The sequence below is a fragment of the Coturnix japonica genome, chromosome 2 (genome assembly GCF_001577835.2).
Source record: "Coturnix japonica isolate 7356 chromosome 2, Coturnix japonica 2.1, whole genome shotgun sequence".
Classification (NCBI taxonomy): domain Eukaryota; kingdom Metazoa; phylum Chordata; class Aves; order Galliformes; family Phasianidae; genus Coturnix; species Coturnix japonica.
In genome coordinates, this window is record NC_029517.1 from 46,768,473 (window position 1) to 46,792,875 (window position 24,403).

Consider the following 24,403-nt stretch of genomic DNA (forward strand, 5'->3'; position numbering starts at 1 on the left):
TTCTTTAATGTGATTGAATGGGGAATGTTTTTAATTAAGACAAAAATCTCTATGTTAATGGTCTTGATTAAAGGGGCTTTTAAATAGTTTATCTGCCTGGCTACTTTCCTTCCTAAAGCTCTGAAGAGGAAGATGTCTTTCATGTTGAATTTAAATGCTTATTATCCCTTTGAACTCTGCCAGTCCACTCATTTGAAATGTTATTCTTCTCTTCTAGCCTGTGGTATTGGTTCACCAGGAGGTTTTAGTAATGCCACTCTCTGGGGAACACTGCTGGCTTAACTGAACCCTGAACAAGCAGGTGGGGGTAATATTTCAAAGACTTCTGAGATCTGCTGTCTCATTTCTGTGCCAGCCCTGTAGTAGGGACTCATGACATCTGTATGGTTCTATCACCAGAAACAATGGAGCCTTGGTCTTGTCTGTGGGACTTGTGTTAAAATAACCACCAATAGATTATAAATAGTGATCTTCGTTCGAGGCATATTCCCCCCCGTGGTAACCAGGGAACAGTAATCTGGGGGAAGGGAGATGCGATGGGCAGGCTCACAGAAAATCACTGCTAGATATGAATATGAATCAATAGAAAGGTTAGTTATGAAGCCTCCCAGTATTTCTTTTTTTAATGATTAATATCACAAATATTTTCTTAACATCACTTTCTACTTTCAGTGTTAAAGAATGATGCAGTCCTCTGTGGCTGAAACACTGCCCTCACATCCGACAGTGGAAACTGCAGGGGCAGATCCATAAACAGGAGCTGACATGAATAAATGGCATTCCATGAGCTGCTGCTTGTCAAGGCTATGCATAGTGAGGGGAAGAACTTCTACCTCCAGTAATCCCAGTAGCAAGGAAAGGGTGGGCCATGTGATGGAGGCCCAGCCAGTTCTGAAGAGCAATTCTGGTTTAAGAAGGATTTACAGGGAGCATCAGACTCTGCTGAAGCCCTCTGCAAGTCTCCTGTCAAACCTGCCCACATGAGGAAGACTGGAAGGAGAGAAGCACAAGGAGATGATGCCTCTGATGGCAGAGAGGACAACAGTGAAGGAAAGGGGGGAGATGATTTGAAGGTCAACTGTTCAAAGAACAAGGAAGCACTGTTAAAGTTTGGTTTTGTAATTCTGCCTACACACCTGTGCCTTGTTAAGCCAACAGTTGTCGACTCAGCCTGTATTGTCCCTGTGTCTCTTGGGCCTGTGGCCAGCTGTATCCCTAAATGTTTCATTTGCAATCCTTCAAATAGTATTCCTTTTCAAGATGGAGCAGGATGTATGGGGCAAAAACAACAATGCAGTGCTGTGGAAGAGCTCCCCCGTTCCTCTGAAGATGAAATATCAGCATTGCATCTCAAGCCTACGTAGGTCTCCTGCAAAATGCTACTGGGTCCCTCCACTAGCACAATTAGAAGTATAAAGCAGAATTAGCTTCTACTAAGAACTACGCTTTTGCTTAGCCATAGTTCTGAAGATCTTTGTGTGCCAAGTTGTTCAAAGTGGCTTAATATGGTTTTGACAGTTGCCCCAAAAGTAGAACTCAAAGAAAAAAGACAAGATAAAAATAAACACCGATCAACTCTTTCATTCATTGCAAGCTGTCAAAGGGGACAGGTTCAGTGGAAAAATGAATGTGTGACTGTGTCATTAGAAATTGAGTCACCATAGATGCGCAGGTAGTTGGGAGGAGTGGCTGGGGTGACTTGCCAACCTCAGCTTCATCATGGCCTGGCTGTCAGGGAAAAGCTTCTCAGAGGCAGGGGTTACTTGTCTTCTGAATCCATTCTTCAGGCTGGCAATGAAGAGCCAGAATTCTCTGTGAATAAAGCGAAGTGGAGCATCACAACTCAATTTTCTAGCGATAACTGTTTAGATAAGAGCAACTGGTATGTACAAATATAGTAAGAACAGTCCTATATGATGAGTTTGAGGAAAACAACAGGATCAACCAAAAACTCTGGTTTCCTAAAGAAAACTTTAAAAAGACACTCTTTTATTGATGTTTGATGGAAAACGCTGTCGATATTGTTACTTGTCTACAAATAAGAGTTTTGATGAGTTTGAGGTTTCTTTCACACTGTGGGGTTGGGCAGTGCAACAGGCTCCCCAGAACACGTGCTTTGGCACTAAGCTTGCTGGAGTTCAAGAAGCATCTGGACAACACTCTCAGACATATGGTCTGATTTTTGTGTGGTCCTGTGTGGAGTCAGGAGTTGCACTTGATGATCCTTGTGCATCCCTTCTAACTCAGGATATCCTGTGACTTGCTATGGGTGGAGAAAGTTGTGCTGCTTTGCAAGCATGACTGCCATGCTGCTCCTGCTCCATCCTAGAGGGAATATACTGTCAGTCCTTGCCTAACACTTACGATATTGCTTGCAGCCTACACAATTTAAGTCATTGCACCTCCTCAGACAGTCATACGCACTGTTCTCTCGGGATTTCTCTCTTTGGCATGTGGCTGGCATTCAAGAGGACTAATGGGATAAGCAAACTCATCTCTCCTGGGGATGTCTAGAAGAAAACCGACTAGACAGTGTCTACAGATGGCGGGTGGCAGCAGACACCAGCTTCACTGCTTCTTCTGTGCTTGGCTTCAGGTTTATGCCTTCCTGCAATAGGTGGAAGAAGGACTTTGTCCCAGCAATGCCTGGGGGTCAGGGAGGCTGCAGGATGCTGGCAGGGGAACATTGCTGCTGCTAGTGAGAAGTAGTGAGAAAGCCTTAGCCTTTTTGCCACCCGCTGTTGCATTCAGTGGGGTGTTGGCATATGCAAATAATTTCAAGGGCACTGGGAGAGCTATGCACACATGCAGGGAAACAGGATGTCAGAGAGGAAGAATTTGTTTGTTTTTTTCCTCTTTTTTTCTACCAGATTGACGTCTGGATTTTTTCCCACTGTTTCTCTTTTCCACTGATGAACGCTGGTTTCAGTAAATGCTGTAAAGACTATTTTCCCATCTCAAATCAGCATAGCAACGGCATCGGAACAAAACTCAAAGCATCAAGTTAGCAACACGCTGAAAGGGCTTCATCATATGCTGCCATTTGTTTGAAGTATAAGGGAAGGGATTCTGCACAGAGTGCACCTTAGGCTGTTGGCAACCTTTGCTCTGTGCACATGTTGACTGCCAAATGAAGACAAGCCAGTGAAATACCTGTTCTTTAATTAGGTTTATCCCTGTAAACATCTGTATGAAAGACACTGAAGTAACCTGAGGATATGTTATGTAGCTGCAAAATAGAAACAAGAAGACATAGGCTTATTATTTCACTACAAGAAAGACACTGAGGCCTGGGACCGTGTCCAGAGAAGAGCAGTAATGCTGTGAAGAATCTGGAAAACAGGTTTTATGGAGAGTGGCTGAGGGACTGGGATTGTTCAGCCAAGAGAAGAGGAGGGAGACCTTATCGATCTCTATAGTGACCAGAGAGGAGGTTGTAGCAAGATGGGGCTGGCCTCTTCTCCCAGATAACCATGACGGAAAGAGAGAAAATGACCTCAAGTTGCACCAGGGGAGGTTTAGGTTGGGTAGTAAGAAAAATTTCTTCTCAGAAAGAGCAGTGAGACATTGGGATGGGCTGCCCAGGGAAGTGGTGGAGTCACTGTTCCTGAAGGTGTTCAAGAAATGTGTGAGCATGGCACCAAGGGACACAGTTAGCAGGCATGGTGGGGGTGGGTTGGTGGTTGGACTGGATGATATCAGAGGTCATTGCCAGCCTTAAAGACTCTGTGATTCTATTATTTATTACTGGTGTTGCATAAAGACCTTAACAAGAAAATACCAGCCACTTATCTTTTTCTGGTTAGTAGAAGCAAGAGGAGCAACTGGCACTTACAGATCCTTTCCAAAGGACACAAATTATCCTCTAACAACCCTTAAATGTAATGTTTTTGCCCATGCACTGACTAGTATATGTATTTTATAGAACAGTCCTGTACCTTGCAATCTCTGGGGAAATAAACCACTATGACCTCTTTGGCACTGTGAGAAGTGCAACTGCAACTGGCTAGTTTAAACTAATAACAACTCAAATATTAAAAACTTCTCTTTTTTTTTTTTTTTTTTTTTTTTTTTTAACATTGTTTGCAAACATTTCAAGCCCTCCAAGGCTGTATTGGTAGCAGACCTTTGGGACAGGTCACAGCAGGGCATATGGCTTTATGCTGGGTTCACTCCTGCATCCAAGGTTGCAGGTCTCCCACACACCTCACGGATGTCAGCACAGCCTGCAGTGAGGCTTCCAAGAGGCTCCACTCTCCTCCTGAGGATACTTTTTCCATACCAAAGGTCTTGGCTGCAACTGATTTCCCTTCGTTTTAAACGGCAACAAAAGCGCAGGTCATTCTGAAGTCAGCAATCACTCTATACCCGTTTCTCTGACTTCTATATGAGCACAGCTAATGGGCACAGATGTGCCTTTCAATAACGGCCGGGCAGGGTTCCCCCAGCTCTGTGGAGACGAAGGCGGGCTCGAGCTGAAGGCAGCGCTCATCCTGCGGTGCCATGGCGCCTCTCTGCGGCCCGATGCTGCTACTGCCCGCGGCCCTCAGAGGGTGAATTGAGGCAGCTTGCTCGGTGAAGCCCCAAGCAGGGCGAATTGAGGCCATGAGCACCCCGATGTTTCCGAGGCCGGGCCCCGGCATCCCTGCGAGGGAGAGAAAGCTGCCTTCCATCTCTGGATGGAGTCTCGGGACAAAATGGGGACCTCTGTATATATATTCACGGAATCACAGAATTGTAGGGGTTGGAAGGGACCTCTTCGAGTCCAACCCCCAATATATTGTTAATTCTTATTTCTGAGTTCCTAACTAATTAGGATGAGATGACATTGTCACACATGGAATTAATTGAGTTCTGCCAATACTGCTTAAACTCCTTAAAACATTCCTACCTAAATGAGCTCTTTGCTAAATACAAGCTGAATTTTCAGCTCCCCGGGCCAACTTTTGCACAATAAGGAAATGGTATTTATGCATGGGGAGGCCTCAGTGCAATGCCCTCTATTGCGAGTTCTAATAAAAGGCTGCTCTGTTTTGGCTCCTTATTAGAATAACACTATAAATAGCCCCTTTGTAGCAAGGACTTTATAAAAATGGGGAATTTTTTGCTCCAACACCTCCTGGTGCACATTGTGCCACCATCTGGCAGATCTGGCTTCTAGGGCAGCTCAACCTCCTAGCGCTTCATTCATGCTGAGGTGGCATGGAGTGCCAGAGATGTAAAAAAACCCCACAATTTCAGAGAAAAGAAATGACTGCCTGATGTAAACAAGCACACACACACACACACAGAGCTGTGCCATTTCCATATGCTTTGGGAAGGCTCCATAGTGCTTGCTGAAGCAAAACTCATGCTGATTTAGTGTCTAAAACTGCAGGACTTACTCTTCAGATTGAGGCATGTTATGCTTTCAAAACAGAATTCAGAGACACTGCTTTTTTCCTATGTTACATTAGTTCTATAAAAAGAGTGCTGTTGTGAGCAGTATGGACTGCAGAGGCATGAGGGCCCTTGGATCGAGACCAGATACGTAATTCCATGTAGGAGGGAAAAGGAAGGTTTATCAGTGCTAAGCAAAAGATGATCTAATGGTCTGAAGTAGTTTTTATTTGGATGGTAACATACTGAGAGCCGGTATTTTCTTACCTTTTTCCAAAAGACAAGAAACAGTACCATCCCTCCAAAAGCCCTACATATCCCTTGCTTAGCAGCTTTCAGAAATGCCATGTTGAACAAGCCTGCAATAAGGGTCTGAAGAAACTGAGTACAGATTCCAGATTCCAGTTGAGATTATTGCAGAGCTATTGCAAGAATGCTGCTGTCTAGTGAGTTGTTTTATACTACTGAGTTTTTGATACGTCGACTTGATGGAAACAGACAGGAGTACTAAGGTTTAAGAAGCTCTTCTTGAAGCACAGATAGGCTGAGGAAGAAGCTGTAAGAACTTGACCGGACTCTGGTTTGGGGAGCACAGTGGAAACAGTAATAAACTGCCATGAGCTGAGTAAGGAAGCTGAGCCTTTTAAAAGAGGACAGTTAAATGGAGAAAATCCACTAGATTATGTATAGAAGCAGGAAAGCAATAGTTGCTTCTTCTGGTGCAGGATCTAGTGTTACCTGGCCACTGAGGCAGAGGGGAGATGTGTTTGAGGTGAGTGGTTCCACACAGAGAACACACACTAGAGGTTTCATTAGCCTCACACTCTGACAGCATTGCTAGCCTTTCTACAGCCCTCTTCCCATGTCAGATTGTGCTATTACATAACAAGGGTATTTTACCTCCCAGCCTGCTCAGTGCAGAGCTACAGCCACTCCTGAGCAACAAGAAACTGGAGACTGAACTTAGATTTATTTTTGCATCTGTTATCTAAACCATAACTTAGGCATGTTCAGTCTGTGGCCCATGGGTCACATGCAGCCTGGCATAGCTCACAACGTGGCCCACCCCTTGCCCTGCCTATCACCACGGCAGCTCTGCTCTGCCAAATGGTGTGGCCTGACCCCTCAGCATCACCTGAACATCATCTGTGTGCTATTAAACCTGACTGAGCTGAAACCAGAGCACGGAGAGCTCTGCATGGAGAGCACCTTACCACCAATATTTCATTACATGTTGTTGCTGTGTGTGACAGACGGCAGCAGAGGGGCAGTCTAACAAAATGGCGTCTGACATGGAAGAACAGATGGAGCAAAGGTGTACCACTGAATCCTTCCAAGTGGAAAAAATTGCACCCACAGAGATTTATCGACACCTGCTCTATTAAATGGTGTTTTCGTGCTCTTTGTATTTACTATCATTTCCATGGAAATAAATAGGACACGTTACTTTCACTGCAACCTATGTATATGCAGTCCAAAGACAATTCCTCTTCACTCACTGTGGCCCAGGCAAGGCAAAAGATTGGATACTCATACCATAACTTATTCCTGAAGCTTTCATTTCTAGCCTCCAGGGATGAGTGAGATAAATCCCAGCCTCTAGTTCTGGGAATGGACTGCTAGACTGAGCACCAGCAAACCAGGAACTGTCCAGAATAGTATGAAGAAATGATGGAGGCAGTTTGGCTTCTGGATTTCCCTGAAGCATGAGATAGTAGCTTAAGAAGCACTGGAAATCAACAGACCTCTGTCTCCCACTGCTGCCATTGGAAAAGGCTCCCTAGGGCAGAGGTCATGGCCCCAAGCTTCTGTAGTTTAAGAAGTGTTTGGACAATGCTCTCAAATGTAGGGTTTGATTTTGGGTGGTCATGTTAGAACCAGGAGTTTGACTTGACGATCCCTGTGTGTCTCTTCCAATTGAGGATATTCTATGGGTCTGTGGCTCCATGCTGAAGGACCACAGTGCATTCTAGCATGCAGTTCATATATAATGTGGCATCTGTATGTTCTATCCAGGAAAGGTGTCACCAGGTTGTTCAAGCTGCAAAGTACAGCACTTGAAAAGTTTGAACATTCAAGGACTGACACTGCTCATGAAACTAGTTTCATAGAATCATAGAATGGCTTAGGTTGGAAGGAGCCTTAAAGATTATGTAGTTCCAACTCTGCTGCAATGGACAGGGCTGCCACCCAACAAGCCAGGGTGCCCAGGGCCCCATCCAACCTGACTTTAAATGCTTCCAGAGTTGGGTTATCCTCAGCTTCTCTTGGAATCCTGTTCCAGTATCCCATCACACTGAGTAAAGAATTTCTTACAGCCATCTGACATACATCTCCCCCCTTTTAGTTTAAAGCCATTCCCACTTATCCTTTCACAATCAGACCATATAAAAAGTCAGTCTTCCTTCTGTTTAGGAGTACTGGATGGTCACAATGAAGGCTCCCCAGAGCCTTCTCTTCTCCTGGCTGAACAAGGGTCCTCATTAATGCTCTAGCAATCAAGCTACGGCATTGCTTCCTACAAGCAAGCCATTCTGGTAACACGGACAATGCTTAGGTGAGGTTTTAGCAAATAAAAGGAAAAAAAAAATGTCAAGAATTGTTTTATTTTTTAATTTAAAGGAATTAACAGGAAGGAGGCAAAAGCAATAGGGTCAGTAGCAGTATCTTCGGCTTAGTAAATGAGCACAGCTCCAGTGCGATCGCTGACAGTATCTCAGCTGTCAGATTTAAAATGATAGCTCTCATGTAGGTGCATGCCATGCGGATAAACATCCCACATGTTTACCATCACTGTGAAGCGTCACACAGTGCTCCCAAGCCTGTTTCCACTGAGGAGAAGACGCACACAGCTGACAGCTGTTCCAGCGCTGAGCAAATGCTTATTCACAGCCAGTATGGCACTTGGGTGGCTATTTCCAAAAGGAGATGGGGGGGGCCTTCATCAGAGCTGATTATTGCTGGAAAGAATAAGCCACAGCCTGATTTGTAAGGGTTTTTCTATTGCTGTCGCTTGTTTTCCACTGGCCCTGCAAAGTTTGCCAAACTGCATCGGAAGGGGAAGAAAAGACTCGTTATTTTGTATGTGAGCACGGCGCTGCTCTCCCACAGCTTCTTACTCAGGTTGCCACGGAACACGTTGAATTTGCACGTGATTAAAATTACTCTTGAGCCTTTTTTACCCCTGAGTGAATGCGGCTCTGTCTCGAGTGAGCAGTGGGACCACTACAGCAGTGAGAGCCTCTGCTGAGCCCAGGGGAACGGAGTCACCCCAAAAGCAGCCCCATCTGAGAGTAACAACCGTCAGCGATCAGAAACGAAAGGCGTCACTGTCATTGTCAGGGTACAATGACAACGTTGTTGTTCAGCCGCTCCGCCGCCACCCCCCGAAGTTTGGCCGAGTAGAGGAAGTGTCACCACGCAAAACCCAACCAAAAAGCGAGGAGTTACGGCCAGAAGGCGCAACCAAACCCTGAAGCAATCGAAGCTGCTGTGTAAGCTCTACCCGCGGGCAGCACGCAGCAGGAGCACACGGGGGACGCCCCGTCGGGTGGGAGCACGCACACCCGCACAGCATGCGAGCACAAAAGAGCGGCTGGCAGCGAGTGGCTGCTTTACCTGCCATGAAAGTAACGCGGTCCCGTCTCAGTACTCCTCCAACCCCACACAACCCCGGCGTACAGCTCAGCCTGCAGCAGGCGGGCGGGACGGTCCCGACAGCTTTTGGGGTGCCGCCACGTGGGGCCGTCCCACGCTCCCCTCCCACGCCCCCGTCCCACGTTCCCTCCCCGCTCCCCCGCCGGCCCCGGGGCGGTCTCTCCTCTCCGCTCCTTCCCCGCCGCCCCCGCTCTGCCGGCGGCGCAGCAGCCCGGGGCGGGCGGGCGCCAGGCGCTCTCGGCTCCGCCGCCTCCCCACCCCGCCGCCGCCGCCGCCGCCATGGCGGTGCGGAGCTCCGGCGCTCGGCGGCTGCTGCTGCTGCTGCTCCTGGCCGGCTCCGCCGCCAGCCCGGCGGAGGAGGGCGGCGGGCGGCGGGAGGCGGGCGGCGGGGAGCAGGGCGAGGAGGCGGCGATGCCGCACCACGACTCCTCGTACGGCACCTTCGCCAGCGAGTTCTACGACCTGCGCTACCTCTCCGAGGAGGGTGCGGAAGGGAGGGAGGGCGGGCGGGCGGGCGGGCGGCGGGGACAGCGCGGGGCCGTGGCGAGCGGGCGGCGGCGGCGTTCAGGACGAAGGCCAGCGCCCGCCGCCATCTTCTGCCCGCAGCCAACGCCGTGCGGGCCGCCGGGTGCCGCGCCGGGCTCGGGGGGCTGCCCGCATCGGGGCTGAGGGCCCGAAGGAAGCGAGGGGAGACGGAGCACGAGCTCAGGGCCCGGCTGAGGGCGGCGGGAGGCGGCGGCCGGTGCCCGGAGTGCGGTGCTCTGTCGGCACGGGAGAGTGATGGAGGGGTTTATCGTGTTGTTGAAGTGCCGTGAGATGGTGTGAGTGGCAAGAAATACAGCCGCGTTTTGCTTTTTTTCGAAACAGATGTTGGATAGAGTGGGAAAAAATGAAACGGAGAGAAGGTGGGATGTGCTGCAGTCAGTCTGGTACTGATGCTCCACTCTGAACTGCTGTGAAACGTTGCTGGCTTTGTATGCTTAAACCAGCTGACTGCTTTACCTAGCCCATGGTGTGGCTAATGGAAGCTGTAATTTGCGGGTTATGGCATATTTCCTCTCCTTTGGCACCATCAGAAGCCTAGAAAGTGAATCAGGGCTCACAGGGCATTCAGGGCACGTGTTCCTGTTTGTTCGGAGATGCTGCAGCCTGCAACTTTCAGAGCTTTTTCTGGCTATGCAACATAGTGCTTTGTTTTTAAGCTGGCTGACTAAAATCACATTAAAATACCAATGTTTATAGAATAAAAACTGAACCTCTGCAAGCCCAAATCAATCTGCAGAGTAGATGTTTCACAGTAAAACCTATGTTGTACATTGCTGGCATGATGGAATGAACACAGAACTTTCCCACTTGCACGTTAGATGAACTAGAACCGAAGGTGGCTATTTGTAAAACAAATCTCTGTAATAAGATGAAAAGTGTTGGCCTCAAGTTGCACCAGGGATGGTTCAGGTTGGGTATTCGGAAAGATTTCTTCTCAGAAGAAGTGGTGAGGCATTGCAACAGGCTGCCCAGTGAGGTGGTGGAGTCAACATCCCTGGAAGTATTAAAGAAATACGTAGATGTGGCACTGATAGACATGGTTAGTGGGCATGGTGGGGATGGACTGACAGACAGTTGGACTAGATAATCCTAGTAGTCTTTTCCAACCTTAATGATTCAGTGATTCTAAGAGAGGAAAGGTCTGCTTGCAGATGTTCATGCCATGTCTTCACTGTATTACAGAACAGCAGATAAGCTATTGCCTGGAGTCATAGATCCTTCCTTATCTGTCTCCTCTGTGCCTTACCTGACAAGTGATTACAGGTCATTGCTGCAGGCATTGCCTGTTTTGATGCTCTTCCCTTCCGACTCAGTGCATGTTTACTGTACCTCTTAAAGGAGAAAGTATCCATTCAGTATTCATTCCTAAAGCTGAGGAGTCAGAATTCTCTGCCTTGGATTCCAAGGGATCCAGACTTGCACAGAGAGCCAGCTGAGTGGAGATCCTCAAGCCTTAGCTGAATAGCCTGCTTCATGTTGGTGCTGCCAGAGCTTACATAGTCAGTGGAAGGCTTCCTGCCCTTATTGTAGCAAAGTTGTGTTCCATTGTTGTTGTGCACCTGAAGAATGTTGCAAACCTGAGGAAATGGGTTTTTTTCATTTCTCTGTATTATTTTAGTATCTCAATCCTGGACCCACTGATAGAGGGACTGTGTCTGTGGCAAGGTAGCAACTCACTTATCACCAGTCAAAGTAAACACTATTGGAACTCCTTATCTTCTGCATTACTGCTTTTTTTCTCCTTGTATCTGTTTGGTTATGCTTTGTTCTCATTCTGCAGGCTACCCTTTCCCCACTGCACCTCCTGTGGATCCATTTGCAAAAATCAGAGTGGATGATTGTGGAAGAACAAAGGGATGCTTCAGGTCAGTCTGAGATAAAAACACAGGTACCTTTACATCTGCAAATGCTGATTGATTGCACGTACTTAAGAGTTTCATTGATGTTCCATATTCATTTGAATATGTTTTTATTATCTGAGAACCTATTCTGTAGTGCAGGACTGTTTTATTCAAGTAAATTAGATTATTTAAGGGCATCATAGTTGTGGGCAAGATTAACTTATGATCCTTGCATTTTCCTAAAGCAGTTCCTTACAAAACAGGGACTCAGCATTTCAACACAGTAATGCTGTGCGTATGTAATTGCTTGTCATTATGTTTAAATATTCTATGTTCTTATTTTTAAAAAGTGATATTTGCAAGCAATTAGTAGTACTTTAATAGAGCATCATTTACGTTTCACATTCTCTTAGTTTTTCTTGCAGAAGCATAACCTCTGTAGTAAGAAGTTGAAAGGCAAAGTTTGTGTGTTTTTCAATTTCCACTTAGGTATGGCAAACCTGGCTGTAACGCAGAGACTTGTGACTACTTCCTCAGTTACCGCAGAATAGGAGCTGATGTTGAATTTGAGTTGAGTGCCGATACCGACGGCTGGGTGGCAGTGGGATTTTCCTCAGACAAGAAAATGGTAAGGTTCTTAAAGTTCTTCGTGTTGATAGTGTGAACACTTTAGCATGCTGCAATATTAATACTTTATATTTTCTCTGTCAAAAGCAGAGCATATATGTAAAAACTGACTTGTTGAAAGCAAAGTATCCGATAGCCACTGGGTCTTCTGTCTCCTCAAAACTGCTTTTCCCTTCTCTGCTAAACAGTGTTTTGGTTTATCTTTGAGTGTCTGAATATTACTAACTTTTTGTCTTTTTATTATAATATCCTGTTGAGCTTCTCACGTTGACATTACTTGGACAAAAGGCACTTCAGGACAAAAGTATCATGTTGCTTTATGCTTCAGTAAATCATCTGTCTTTCAGAGATACAAATATGGCTTTCACTTTAAACTGTGAAAATTCTCTTGTTTCTCAGCCACGAGGATGTGTGCTGTAGCCTATGGGCTTTCCTGAGCAGGTAGAGTTGTGCTTGTGCTTGGTGGCTGGAAGGTTGGCACGGTACGATAGATAGATAGCTATGCCTTAAAGCAAATGTTACCTTTCAGCCCAGGTGGACCAAACAGCACATGAAATCACAGTTTCCAGTAATAAGAATGAAAGTGGAAAGATTTTCATTATAAATTTGTCGCATCAGAGAAACCTTCCTCTTTCGTTCCCCTGCTGACCTCATCCCTTGTCATAACTTGAGGGTGTTTTGGTATCTGGGATACTTTAATGGTAAAATGACTTTGCATCAAAAGAGCTCTGCTGTGAGAAAGGGGCTGTACCATGGAGGCCCTGATGAAAACATTGTGGCCTGGATAGAAAAAAACTTCAAGGGAAAAAAAGTGTTTTTGGGTTGTCAGATTTTTTTTAACTCCTGTGACCTATTTCTTTGTCTCAGATAACATTATAGTTTTCATTATAGTTTTAACATTATAGTAGCAATGATGGGCTCTAGACCGAAGTTGGAAAGGTAGCCTGCAATAATACTGGGTACAGAAACTCTTGAAATGTGTTTAAACTGTTTTTTTCCCCTTATTCCCTCACTTTTGACACATCTTTACCAGGCTTTCATGGACATAGTCCCAGAGAGATACACCGTGCCCTTTTTGAATCCTTTCCCCATAACAGCAGACTGATGGATGGTCACGCTAGCAAGCACTGCTTGCGGAATCAGTGTGACCTATCAGAAAGATTTGTGTTGGAAGAGTAGGGCCCATGTCTAACATAGTAGTGATACCTGCAGCAGTGGCATTCAGCAAAATGCCACGCATCAAACTTGCAGTGTTTTAATGGTTCATGACAGCAAGACAGTGCTCCTAAAATTAATACCTGAGTGATGCAATGCTCTGCAACTTTAACAGTTACCTTGAATAAACTATTCTAACAACTATTTTAATGTTTCTGTGAGCGACTTAAACAAACAATTGCCTCACACTTCTTTCTATTCCTTGTTTCTTTGATTGGTAGTTTGTACTATAGGAAGAGGCGTAAGTTGATTAATGTTTTCTGGTATTCTACAATATTCTGTATTGTTACTGTTGGCTGATCATTTCTCATTTTCTCTTAAGATAAATGAGAAGTTATATTATCGTAAGTGAACGTGAGATTAGAAAAGACAGTCTGTAGTTTATGATAATAGTTATACAGATTTAGTAGATTAATCTTCTCTAACTTATTAAGTTATATTGCAATTCTACTGCAATACAGTAGATTTTGCAAGCATCAAGGAATCAAGACTTCCAATTTTACTGAAGCGAGATCCCAGAAGTTCACACATTATGAAAGAAAACAGCCTTCTGCTGGTCCATTGTGTGATGTCAGGGTGATATCATGCCTTATAACTGTGTTGTGTATGTTAGGTTGTTTTGGATCTTAGAAAGATCCAAACAAGAACGCAGAGATGGTAAGAGTAAGTAAATGATAGTATTTAGTCCATGCTGTTCAATCTGCATAAAGAAATATTCCTAGGGAAAAGAATATGTGTGTATTTGTAACTTAGAAAAAGGGAATTAGAGACCCAAGTCTTGGTTGTTTTTTAATAGTTGAAATTGTATAAATAAATGAGGAAATGCTTTATGACACTTGTTTTCCTTTTGCAAAAATGTTTTTGCCGTGTAGGGAGGAGATGATGTCATGGCTTGTGTTCATGATGATAATGGAAGAGTCCGAATACAGCACTTTTACAATGTTGGTCAGTGGGCTAAGGAAATCCAGAGAAATCCCGCTAGAGATGAAGAGGGGGTTTTTGAAAACAATCGTGTAACATGTCGATTCAAACGTCCTGTATACGTTCCCCGAGAGGAAACTATCGTAGACCTGCACTTGAGTTGGTACTATCTGTTTGCCTGGGGTCCAGCAATTCAGGGTAAGTTGATATCTGTGGTACTGACAACTTAGGTATCAAGGTTGATAAAAATTGTTCAATGACATTATTACTCACTGACATTGTAACGCTGCATGCTCCTCTATGTATGAAAATTAAGTCTTTCTACCTATTTGTTTGATAAATCTTTAGAAGTCAAATGCAGCTGATGTTATTTCTTTCTGCCCTTGCCTATTAAAGGTTCTATAACTCGTCACGATATAGACTCACCACCTGTCTCAGAGCGTGTGGTCAGTATTTACAAGTATGAAGATATTTTCATGCCATCAGCTGCCTATCAGACCTTTTCTTCTCCATTCTGCTTGCTCCTCATTGTTGCACTGACCTTCTATTTATTGATGGGAACCCCCTGACCTCTGGAAAGTAACAAGAATTTGCCAGTGAAAGCTTCTCAGGATGGATGGATATATGATGGATGGATGATGCGTATTTCTATTGGAATTTATATCACACCGCCATCGTCATCTAGCTGCTTTTGAACATAGCTTCTCAGAAGAATGAAATCACCATCTTTTGAGTGGCTGAGTGGTGACAAATCATTTAAGAATAACCAGTGAACAAATAGGAGACGATGTTCAGTGTTGTGACTACTTGCTTAACAAAGACTTTTGTAAAATCAGTGTGTGTGCGTGCGTGTGTATGTGTGTTTGGGAGGGGTGCCTGTATGTGTGGTTAGGAAAATTTAGCGATGCACATCTTATCAAATAGCAAAAAAATGCCTTCCAAATTGCTCCCAGAAAGCAAATTTGGGAAAACATTATAAAACCGTTTGGTACTTCTGGTGCAAAGTCCAAGTGTGGTTTCTGAACTTAGGATCAGGATGCTTACACTGCAGTATAAAAGCTACCCTTCCTGAATGGACAGTTGGATGTTTTCTTAAAATGAATATTTATCAAAGTTTATTTGCTCTGGTACTTTCCAAAACAATCCTTGAATAATAAAGCAAGAACAGGATTTTTTTTTTAATGGAAAGAAATGATCAATGTCTTTACAACAGTAGCGTTTCAACAGCCTTCTTGAAAGAAACGCCTGCTTGTTTTTTGAGTGAGATATTGCATTATGCAAACAAAGGGAAAGGAGAATGCAATCATTTGAATTCTCCATGCATAGGAAAAGCAAGTGTAAGCCACAGAGAACACTGAAGTTTCTAACAAGCCATAGAACATCCTCCCAATCAATGAAGTATGATTTTTCTTTCTATTTAAAAGCAGTTATGTTGCTGATGTGTAAATATGTTTTTAAATAGTTGTGGAGCAGTACCAAGAAATCTGTTTTACTGTGTTGTATTCTTGTATATCCTGTTCATGTTAAAGGTGAATATGAGCAGCAGATGTTCGCTTACAAAGGAACGGAGATATAATTGAGATAAGAATTAATAAAAAGATCAGCACCTTTTATTTCACGAAATTGCTGCTGAAACATAGTTACAGTGGAAAAGATGGGCTAAAAAGGGAATGCACTTCCATTTTTTATCACCAATAAATGATACGAAGATGAATGCTAAATATTATAAAACTGTAAAGTGTCAAAATACATTTGAGCCATGGAATGTTCTGAAAACACTGAATTTGTGTGGAGAATTTATGTAATTCGTGTGACATGTATAGGTGTAGCGGTTGAATGTGCTTAGGTACAGTTGTTCATTTGTTTCCCAACTTGCATTATTGCACCAGAATTCTCTAACATGATGCACTTAAGGGCTCTGTAATGTAGGATCTGGTAAAACATGTGATAGATGCTCTTTGTTTTTTCATTCCTGTATAGATTGTAAAAAAAAAGTAACAAGCTTTGCTGGGTTTGCATCGTTCTTCATGGAATGAAGTTAATAGTTTTATTTTAGGTTCTACATTCTTGAAAGCAATTCTGTAAGTAAAGAATAGTGAAATAGGCTTGAAAAGGAATCACAACTCCATCACAAATCCTTTATTACCTTTATTATCTTTATAGAAAAAGATTTCCCAGTAACATACAACATTTTCTTTGATGTCTTTAAGGATTTGTTTGCTTAACATTGCTGGACTAAAATAGGGAAGAGAAGAATGCAAATTGAAGTGAACTTTCAAGGTGCAAATAGTAGCTTCTTTTGTGTAAATTACCTTCCACAAGTGGAATAACCAACTCACAATCTGATGAAATTATGTAGTGGAAGCCACCTGATAAGGAAGGTCAGTTTTGGACCTTCGTGATTGTAAAACTGAGGTCTAAGGTTAGCAGAAGCAGAGAGCTGAAGTCTCAGATAATGAGTTTTATAGTAAGCAGCCAGGTGAAGTGAGGAAGTTATTAGGACCAATTCCTTCTCTCCAGTGTTGAAGTCTAGGCTGTTTTGGGAGCTGAGATACTAAAGCCCCTTTTGTGAAATCACAGCTGCTCAAAGTGGCCTCAGGGTTACTTTAGTTTATGGCTTTGTAATTTACTGGTTTAGATTCAAGCATTTCCCCACTTGCCCACTAAAAGGGTAATCTAATAACAGAAGCGTATTGAAGTACGCTAGAAACCCATTTGGGCTCCTTTAATACAGCACTGCACTAAAGATAGCCTGGCTAGATCTAGGCAGAGACATATGTTAAATATGGCAATAATAACACCAAGGTAAATATACAACACACGTAGAGCTGCTTTGCACTGTAAAGCACTCTGCAGGGAGTTAGAGCTTTGTAAAGTTTGAAAGTTCAAGCTCTAAAGCAATAGTGAGGTCAGAGCTGAAGCACAGCCACTTATGGGAATGCCCCGTGCAAAGCATAAACTGCTCCAGGCCACAGATGTACCCGTGCTTTAAACTGGGGTAGAAATACAGTTCCTTTTTTTGTTTTTGTTGTTGTCTTTTTCTCTTTTTGAAATATTAGCACTCCTAATTAGTGCTTCTAAATGACCTCGATCCATGAGCTTCAAAATATCTAATTAGCACTAATTAAGCATTTCTAATTAATTGGGAGGAAATAAAGGTCCACAACAAGCAGCAAAACAATCTATTACTTGGCATTTAAATCTATGGCTGAGCTATGTTATTACTTTTTGTACGCTACTTCTCAGGTATCAGAAAAGCTGCTGTGTGTTCCCTAAATGTTTGGTAGAGTGTTTAAGGAGAACTGGAAATCATAGTATCATCATAGTCTCATAGTCTCATGCGGGTTGGAAGGGACCTTAGAGATCATCGAGTCCAACCCCTGGGATTCGAGCCCCTGTGTAGCAGAGCGGCACTTCTACCACTTGCGCCACAGGGGGGATTCGAACCCGGGCCTCCAGTGTTGCAACGCAGCATTCCTACCACTGCGCCACCGGGGCACACAATGAAGATAAATTAGATTCAGGAGGTAGGATAAGTGGTGGGGTTTTTGTTGTTTTTTTCTTTGGAGTAGAAAGTTTGTTGTATCGTGGCACTTTGTCTTGAGAGTTGTAGGAAAAGCAGGATTGTGTGCTTTCCAGATTCAGGAAAACAAGGAAGGTACGAGCACTTGGATATAGGTGGCTGAGAGTAAATACGAGAACAAAAAGGCTGTAAGAGAAATGAAAAGGCTTTAATTCATTGGTGCTTAGCTTTATATAGTAACTAATAATTATTAATATTTGAGTGAGCATGGAAAGTGTTTTGTTTTTCATGTTTTCTTTCCTAATACTTTCCTAATGCTTAAAAGCAGGATTGATCCCTGCTGTATGGTTACTACAAAGTAGCTCTCTGCAAACTAATTGAAAACGGGATCATTTGTAGATTCTTTATGGTGACTACCAGTAAGCAGCTATTAAATAACACATTTCCAAAGCGCTTTTATTTTGAGAGTGAGAATAACTTGCTGCAGGGTAAGATCTTACAGAAGCAGAAGCTTTAGAAAGGTCACGTTTACAGCATGGTGGCCTTTGGAAATTTGATTTTGGTTGCTAATTACAAATATTATTAATATGAAAGATAAGACCATAAAGACCATAAGGCATTAATTAGCAGTCTTGAATATATTCTTTCCATGCAGAACCATATTCAGCTCTGACCATAGCTCGTTATGTTAACCATAACGCCTTCTCACTCAGTCCACCTTATCTATGACCCATATACTTAAAGTTCATAAGCTATTTGAAGGAGCAGTCAGCTTCTTTGAGATGGTGCCTATCACAAAGGGACCTTGTGTTTTGACTGTATTGTCTGATAGGTAAACCATAATAAATACCAAGTTTGGCCAGAAATTATAACATAAAGAATAGCATAGGAGAAAGAAAAATAATCAGAGAATAAAGACTTCTATAAAGTTTTTCTTCAGTGGAATCAAATAACTTTATGTGTAGTTGAGACACTTGTAGATGCTATCTATTTTTTCCTCAGATAAAAGCTTAGCTGATTTTAGAATGTTATTGGGTACAAGGTGATGCTTTCATCTACAGTTGTAACATTATAAGAGAATTATTCTGTTTCTGGAAGAGTATATTTTGATTAGATATTTTTAAAGCCCTCTGAGGCTTTATTAATGGGTGTCTTTATTAATGGACGTTGCAATGCTTGGCTAGCAGGAAAATAAGTACTTGTAGCCACCCTAATTGAAGAGAACTCCCCAAATGTCTTAACAGTTCTGAAAGAGTTTTTTGGCACTGACTTTTCCAGTCTTCACCGCAAGGATTAGAGAGTAACTGGAGCAATGCATGCAACAGCAAACTGCCCGGGTAGTAGCTTTGAAGCTTGACTGGGTTGCCATGAGGCTGGACCAGAAGAAAATCTCTCCTTGTGCTCAACAGCTACTGTGAAACGGTGTTAAAACTGTGTTAATGTCTTCTCTGAAAAGTATTGTGGTCTTTGTCACTAGCCTATGTCCTGTACCTCTGTCCACGTGTGATGATCCTGAGAGGTCTCAGCCCAGCTGTAAAGGGGTGTTATTAGGTAAGGAGGACTGAAAGACAGCTGTCTTCACGATCAGCCAGGTCACAGTTAGAACTCTGTATTGTGGATGATACTCCACTTCTTTCTAAGTACTGTTGTGAGTTGCGGGGGAAAGGAAGAGGCATTCTTTCTTTTTCAGTCTTTGTTACCCTTACTTTTCCTGTCCTTCTACTGAATCAGACATTTAAAAAGAGGTAAATTATCCTCCTTTTAGAGCGTACACCCTGTGGTCTTCGATTTCGTCTGGGCACATTGGCTGTTGACACTGCACTGCACTCTAGAGGCAGAACTTGAGCTCGTATACAAACCTGCTGATTTTACTGCAAAGTAAATTAACATTGTGACCCCTTGACATACTGGTGCGATGCATACAGATATGCTGTTTTTAAACCTCTTCTCCACATGGTTTCTCCAACACAAAGTAGTCAGTAACAGCTTTAGGAGAAGGAAACTTCAGGACAGATGAATGGATGGTTTGTAAGTAAGGCTGGAAGATGAAGAAGGGCTCATGGTTTTGTCTTACTTCCTATTTTTGCATGACTTTACATGTGGCAAAGATGTGTGTAAATCACATGGAAATTTTACTTGATATGCAAAGAAGCATATCAAGGTTTCTGTAGCATTGTGTTAGGGCTTAATATCATTCTTCCACAGCCTGCCCAGCACAGATAGGGGTCTAACTGGAAGCTTGTTGGCAATTAAAAGAAAATCTCAATTTTCTGAGTATAAAAATTAATCTGTATGTTCATTTACTTATTTATTTAGCACATGCCAGCTCTTCACCTAATTCTTGCTAACTATCCTGTGCAGTTCATATATCTGAGTGTCTTATTTTTTGCAGATGCAATAAGATCTAGATAAACCTTCTTTTTCTGCGCTATTATTTATATAGACCCAATCATTACAGAATTACCTGTTAGCCGTAATCTTCTGAGTTGTTTCTAAATGCTGCTTAATGCAAATTCATGTTTACATTTGTAAGGAAGGAACTAGATTTTTCAAACATGCCAAGCAGCTGCAAATCACTTACAGCTTCTTTGCCTACTCACGGCAAAGTGATTGCAGCGTGATACCTAATTTAGTCTCAGAGCTCTCTCTTAAGCTTCACATCAGTCAGTTCAACTTTGTAAGTTGCCAATAGTAGAAGACTAAACAGGGGGAAAACTCGCCTAGATTCTATGCAAAGGAACAAAAACATCACTGATTTTTCACAAGAGTGATCAACCAGATTAATGAAACATATTCTTCCCAGAGTCAATATTTAGGCATACTGAATGTGTTGAAGGGCTGTGAAAAAATCATGTAAGATGGTTTAAAAACACAAGGTTAGACTGTATTTTGGGAATAAAACCAACCGAACAAAAACCTAAAACAAAGTGGAAAAGCTTCCATGTTCTTTTACTCCCAGCTCACATTTTTGGATGGTGATACAGAAGAATATAAATGAATACGGTGATGTTGCCTTCTACAGGATCATATTTGATCTTTCAGTATGTTAACTTCTTCACAGTATCACAGTCTCGTGCAGGTTGGAAGGGACCTTAGAGATCATCAAGTCCAACCCCCGGGATTCGAGCCTCCTGTGTAGCAGAGCGGCACTGCTACCACTTGCGCCACAGGGGGGATTCGAACCCGGGCCTCCAGTGTTGCAAAGCGGCATTCTTGTTGCCTTCTTTGGTGGAAGAAAATCTCACATTATTATTGTCCTGGGTTTTTTTTTTTCCCAAACAAGATGAAAAAAAGATGTTAAAGAATCAAGGAAATATTTCAATGTAGACTGTCAGGATAACTGGAAACAATGAATGTCATACTTAAAACACAGGAGGTAAAAACCGTATTGTTTAGGTGACATCAGATGCTGGGTATGTCTTGGCATTTCTGATGGATATATTCTGAGATCTGGTTTGCTTTAACTTCCTAGCAGTTAAGTAGACTGTCATAAATACATTAACGCTCGCCACTTGGATTTGTGTTACATCGATTGTAATGGTTGAAGCTGAAATGTCATCTGTGCCTTTTTGATTTCATTCAGCATTCTCAAGATGAAAATTAGGTCTAATACACAGAAGCACTTTGTAAGTACAGCGCTAAGTGGTGTTCTGTTTTTTTTGGTGTTCTTTTTTCTTTTACTAGACTCAGTTCTGTATGCCAATACCTAGCATCCATTTGAAGACAGTGAACATTTCAGCTTATTTATATTCATGCACCAGTCTTTCTGAAAGAAGAAAGTAACAGTGGATGAATACATAATGGAATGATAGTGACCTATGGGATTATTTTACAATCAATGCATGCCCTAGAGGATTGCTTTGTAACATCTGTTTTATACTAAACATCGGTGTTAAAGTGAGCCTTGTTAGCTATTTGACGGTGACATACAATATTTATAAACCTGTTATAATAAATGCTTTTTTAGTCTAATAAGTGTGTGGTTTGGCTTTTATAAAAGGTTAAAAGAAATGGAAGAAGAAAGGTCTACGCCTTGTGTTGTATTAATTTCTTCCTCTGCCGTGGGTTTCAATTTATTACCCTGAGTAATTCCATTTCAATCAGTGAGCCTGGTCATGGTAACAACATAACAGACATGGGAGACTACTTCTGCTTTTCTTTTCCACTATCAGAATCACCGTAAGTAGAAGAAATCAGCTGTAATTTTAACAAATCAACCCAACTGACATTCAGTGTAACTAAATAGAATGTAGAAGTTTCCGTGGTGACCTCTCGTGTTTGTAATGGATTTGATGCAAGTATAATCAAGATACCAATATTTCAGACCTGGGTGTCTGATCTTCATCGCTGCTTTTCTGCATGGCCAAATTTAGATTTATTTTCCACATGCGCAGGTCGGGGCTGACACCTGCTGGCTTTGTTGCTGAGTGATTTCATAGTTTTGTGCATTTATTACAGGGATGAATCGTGATTAATTTGCTGTGGCCCATGTTGTCTGTCTCCTCTGCTTCCCAGCCACCTCAGTATGCAGCATTTTGGTACCACATCTGAGACTGCCTGGCAATTGCAGCTGTGTTGACTGCACGCCAAGCGAATGAGAACTATGGATTTTTTCAAAGGGCAACCAGCTTCAGTTCAACACACACAGTCACTAATGATGCAGCAGACAGTAATTACAAGTTTATTTATGAGATAATCTTTCGTATAACTGTCTACATAGGAGAGCATCAAGGACTGTCAATGTTTGCCACATACATACTTTTAGGCACACATGGCCAAAAAGCACTCTCTTTCCATTCTCTTCACCCTTGAAGAATTACTAATAGCAAAATACATCCAAAGGCTGCACACAGAGAATTTCTGGTAATATAGGTCCCTGAGGTACACTATGCACCTATGGCCATAAAAGTCCTTAAAGCACAAAGTGCCAGGATAATCTATACCTAAGTTGCCATCTAATCTAAAACTGCATTGCACTTCAGTGTTCAATGAAATCACTGCTTTGGCAGCAATCTGCTTGAAATCTGTTCCGGAATCAAGTTTTCAGACCTTCAGTAGTATCTCGTGAAGACCCTCCCTGAGCTGTCATCTCAGAGACCACTTTGTTTGTTCACATCCCTGCTTTTCAGTGTCCATGTTGTGGTAACACAAGACAGTAAATGCCATTTCCTCACACTTTTTATTCTCAATAATCCTTCTCCCCCATCCAAATCTCAGTTGCTAATTGAATTTTAATGCAATAGATGTATAATAAACCATTAGAATCTCCTTTTTGACACACTTCTCTAGGAAGTGAAGAGGCTCAGGTAGTGATGCATATTTGTTAGCTATTATTTCAGAGCTCTTCCAGAAGGTATCTGATCAAAGAAAAGTAATTGACAGTATCATTTCAAGGTACACTAAGAGCTTCTCTCTCACATGGACAGCTGCTTGTACTACATCACCATGATCAAACAAAGTGCCTGTAGGTCTCTAAATGCCTCTGCTGAATGAAGTTAAAGCATTTGAACCTGCACGGGGTCTTTTTGGCTAACAAGAATGTGGTGCTACGTGAGCCAAAAGGGACATCTGTGAGCAGTAATGGATATGTAACCGGTAACAAAGCCTTTGTGGCATGGAAGAGTAGGAACTGCAAGCCAAAAACTCCAGGAAACAGGCAGGCCTTGAAGTTACATTAAGTGTGGGAAAAGCCCCGTTTTTCCTCCCCTGGCTGATGACACAGGTAGGTTTCTGCAATAGTCTGCTGTCATGTTGGATATTAGTAACAACTTATCAGAAAAAGAGGTGAGGCACTTGGTGGGAAGGCAGGACCAATCCAGAGGAGCTCAGGTGCTTGCAATGCATCTGAGTGACTGGAAGGGGTGAAACTCTAACAGGCAGAAAGCTGGACAGCATCCAGCTGCTTCAAATGTAGTGGATCCCTGCCCTGAAAAATACTCCTTCAGATCGATCACAGCATTAGAGGCATTCAGACTGCCTTTACAACACTGGCTGGCACCTCCTGTATGTACAACTGATGCAGGGAGATAATTCTTCCTTATATTGTTCACAAATAAATAAAATGATGCACAGCACAGTATCACAAATGTCAGGTCTAAATATCCCACCAGAACTACTACTTCTAGTGAGATTAAGGTTCAGTAAAAGTACGGATGTTTCCCTGTGAAACAACCTGCTGTTAGGGTGTGCTCAAGCAAGAACAGTTCTTCAGTTGCTCTGACCTGTCTTGCTGTCCACCTTTGCAATGACGCTGCACTGTGGAGCATTAGCTGCTCCCAAAGAGTGCAATGCTGGGAATGGGAAACTTAATGGTGCTACCAAGGGGCTGCAGGGCATAGGCCGAGGACAAGCTGCCGACCCAGGTGTGCTGGGCTGCACTTCGCTCCTCCATCTGACCCTTCAGTAACAGCAGCGGCGGAGCCGGGCAAGTTGGGCTCTCGCTCAGCGATTTCCCAATAGCGAAGGCAGAGACGCGGTGCTCCCGCCCTCCCCTCCGTCAGGCCGCGTTTCGGAGGGGCGCGGCCGCGGGCTCCGCCGGAGGAAAACTACATTTCCCGGCACCCTTCCCCGCCGCCAACTCCCTTCCCCGCCCGGGCCCGGAGCCGCGCGGCGGCACTAGAGGCCCCGCCGCCTCGCCGCGCCCTTCGCCTCCCGCGGCGGCCTCGCCCCCTGGCACCGGCGGCCGGAGCGGAGC

At 43.3% G+C, this 24,403-nt stretch overlaps 1 protein-coding gene across 1 annotated transcript; it reads left to right on the forward strand.

Moving 5' to 3' along the window:
• Positions 1-9,281: 9,281 nt before the first annotated feature.
• FRRS1L (ferric chelate reductase 1 like) lies at positions 9,282-21,681 on the forward strand. Its single transcript, XM_015854298.2, has 5 exons — positions 9,282-9,520; positions 11,363-11,447; positions 11,913-12,051; positions 14,138-14,384; positions 14,583-21,681. Exons 1-5 carry the CDS (start codon positions 9,316-9,318, stop codon positions 14,753-14,755), a joined length of 849 nt encoding a protein of 282 aa, XP_015709784.1. The 5' UTR covers positions 9,282-9,315; the 3' UTR covers positions 14,756-21,681.
• Positions 21,682-24,403: the final 2,722 nt, after the last annotated feature.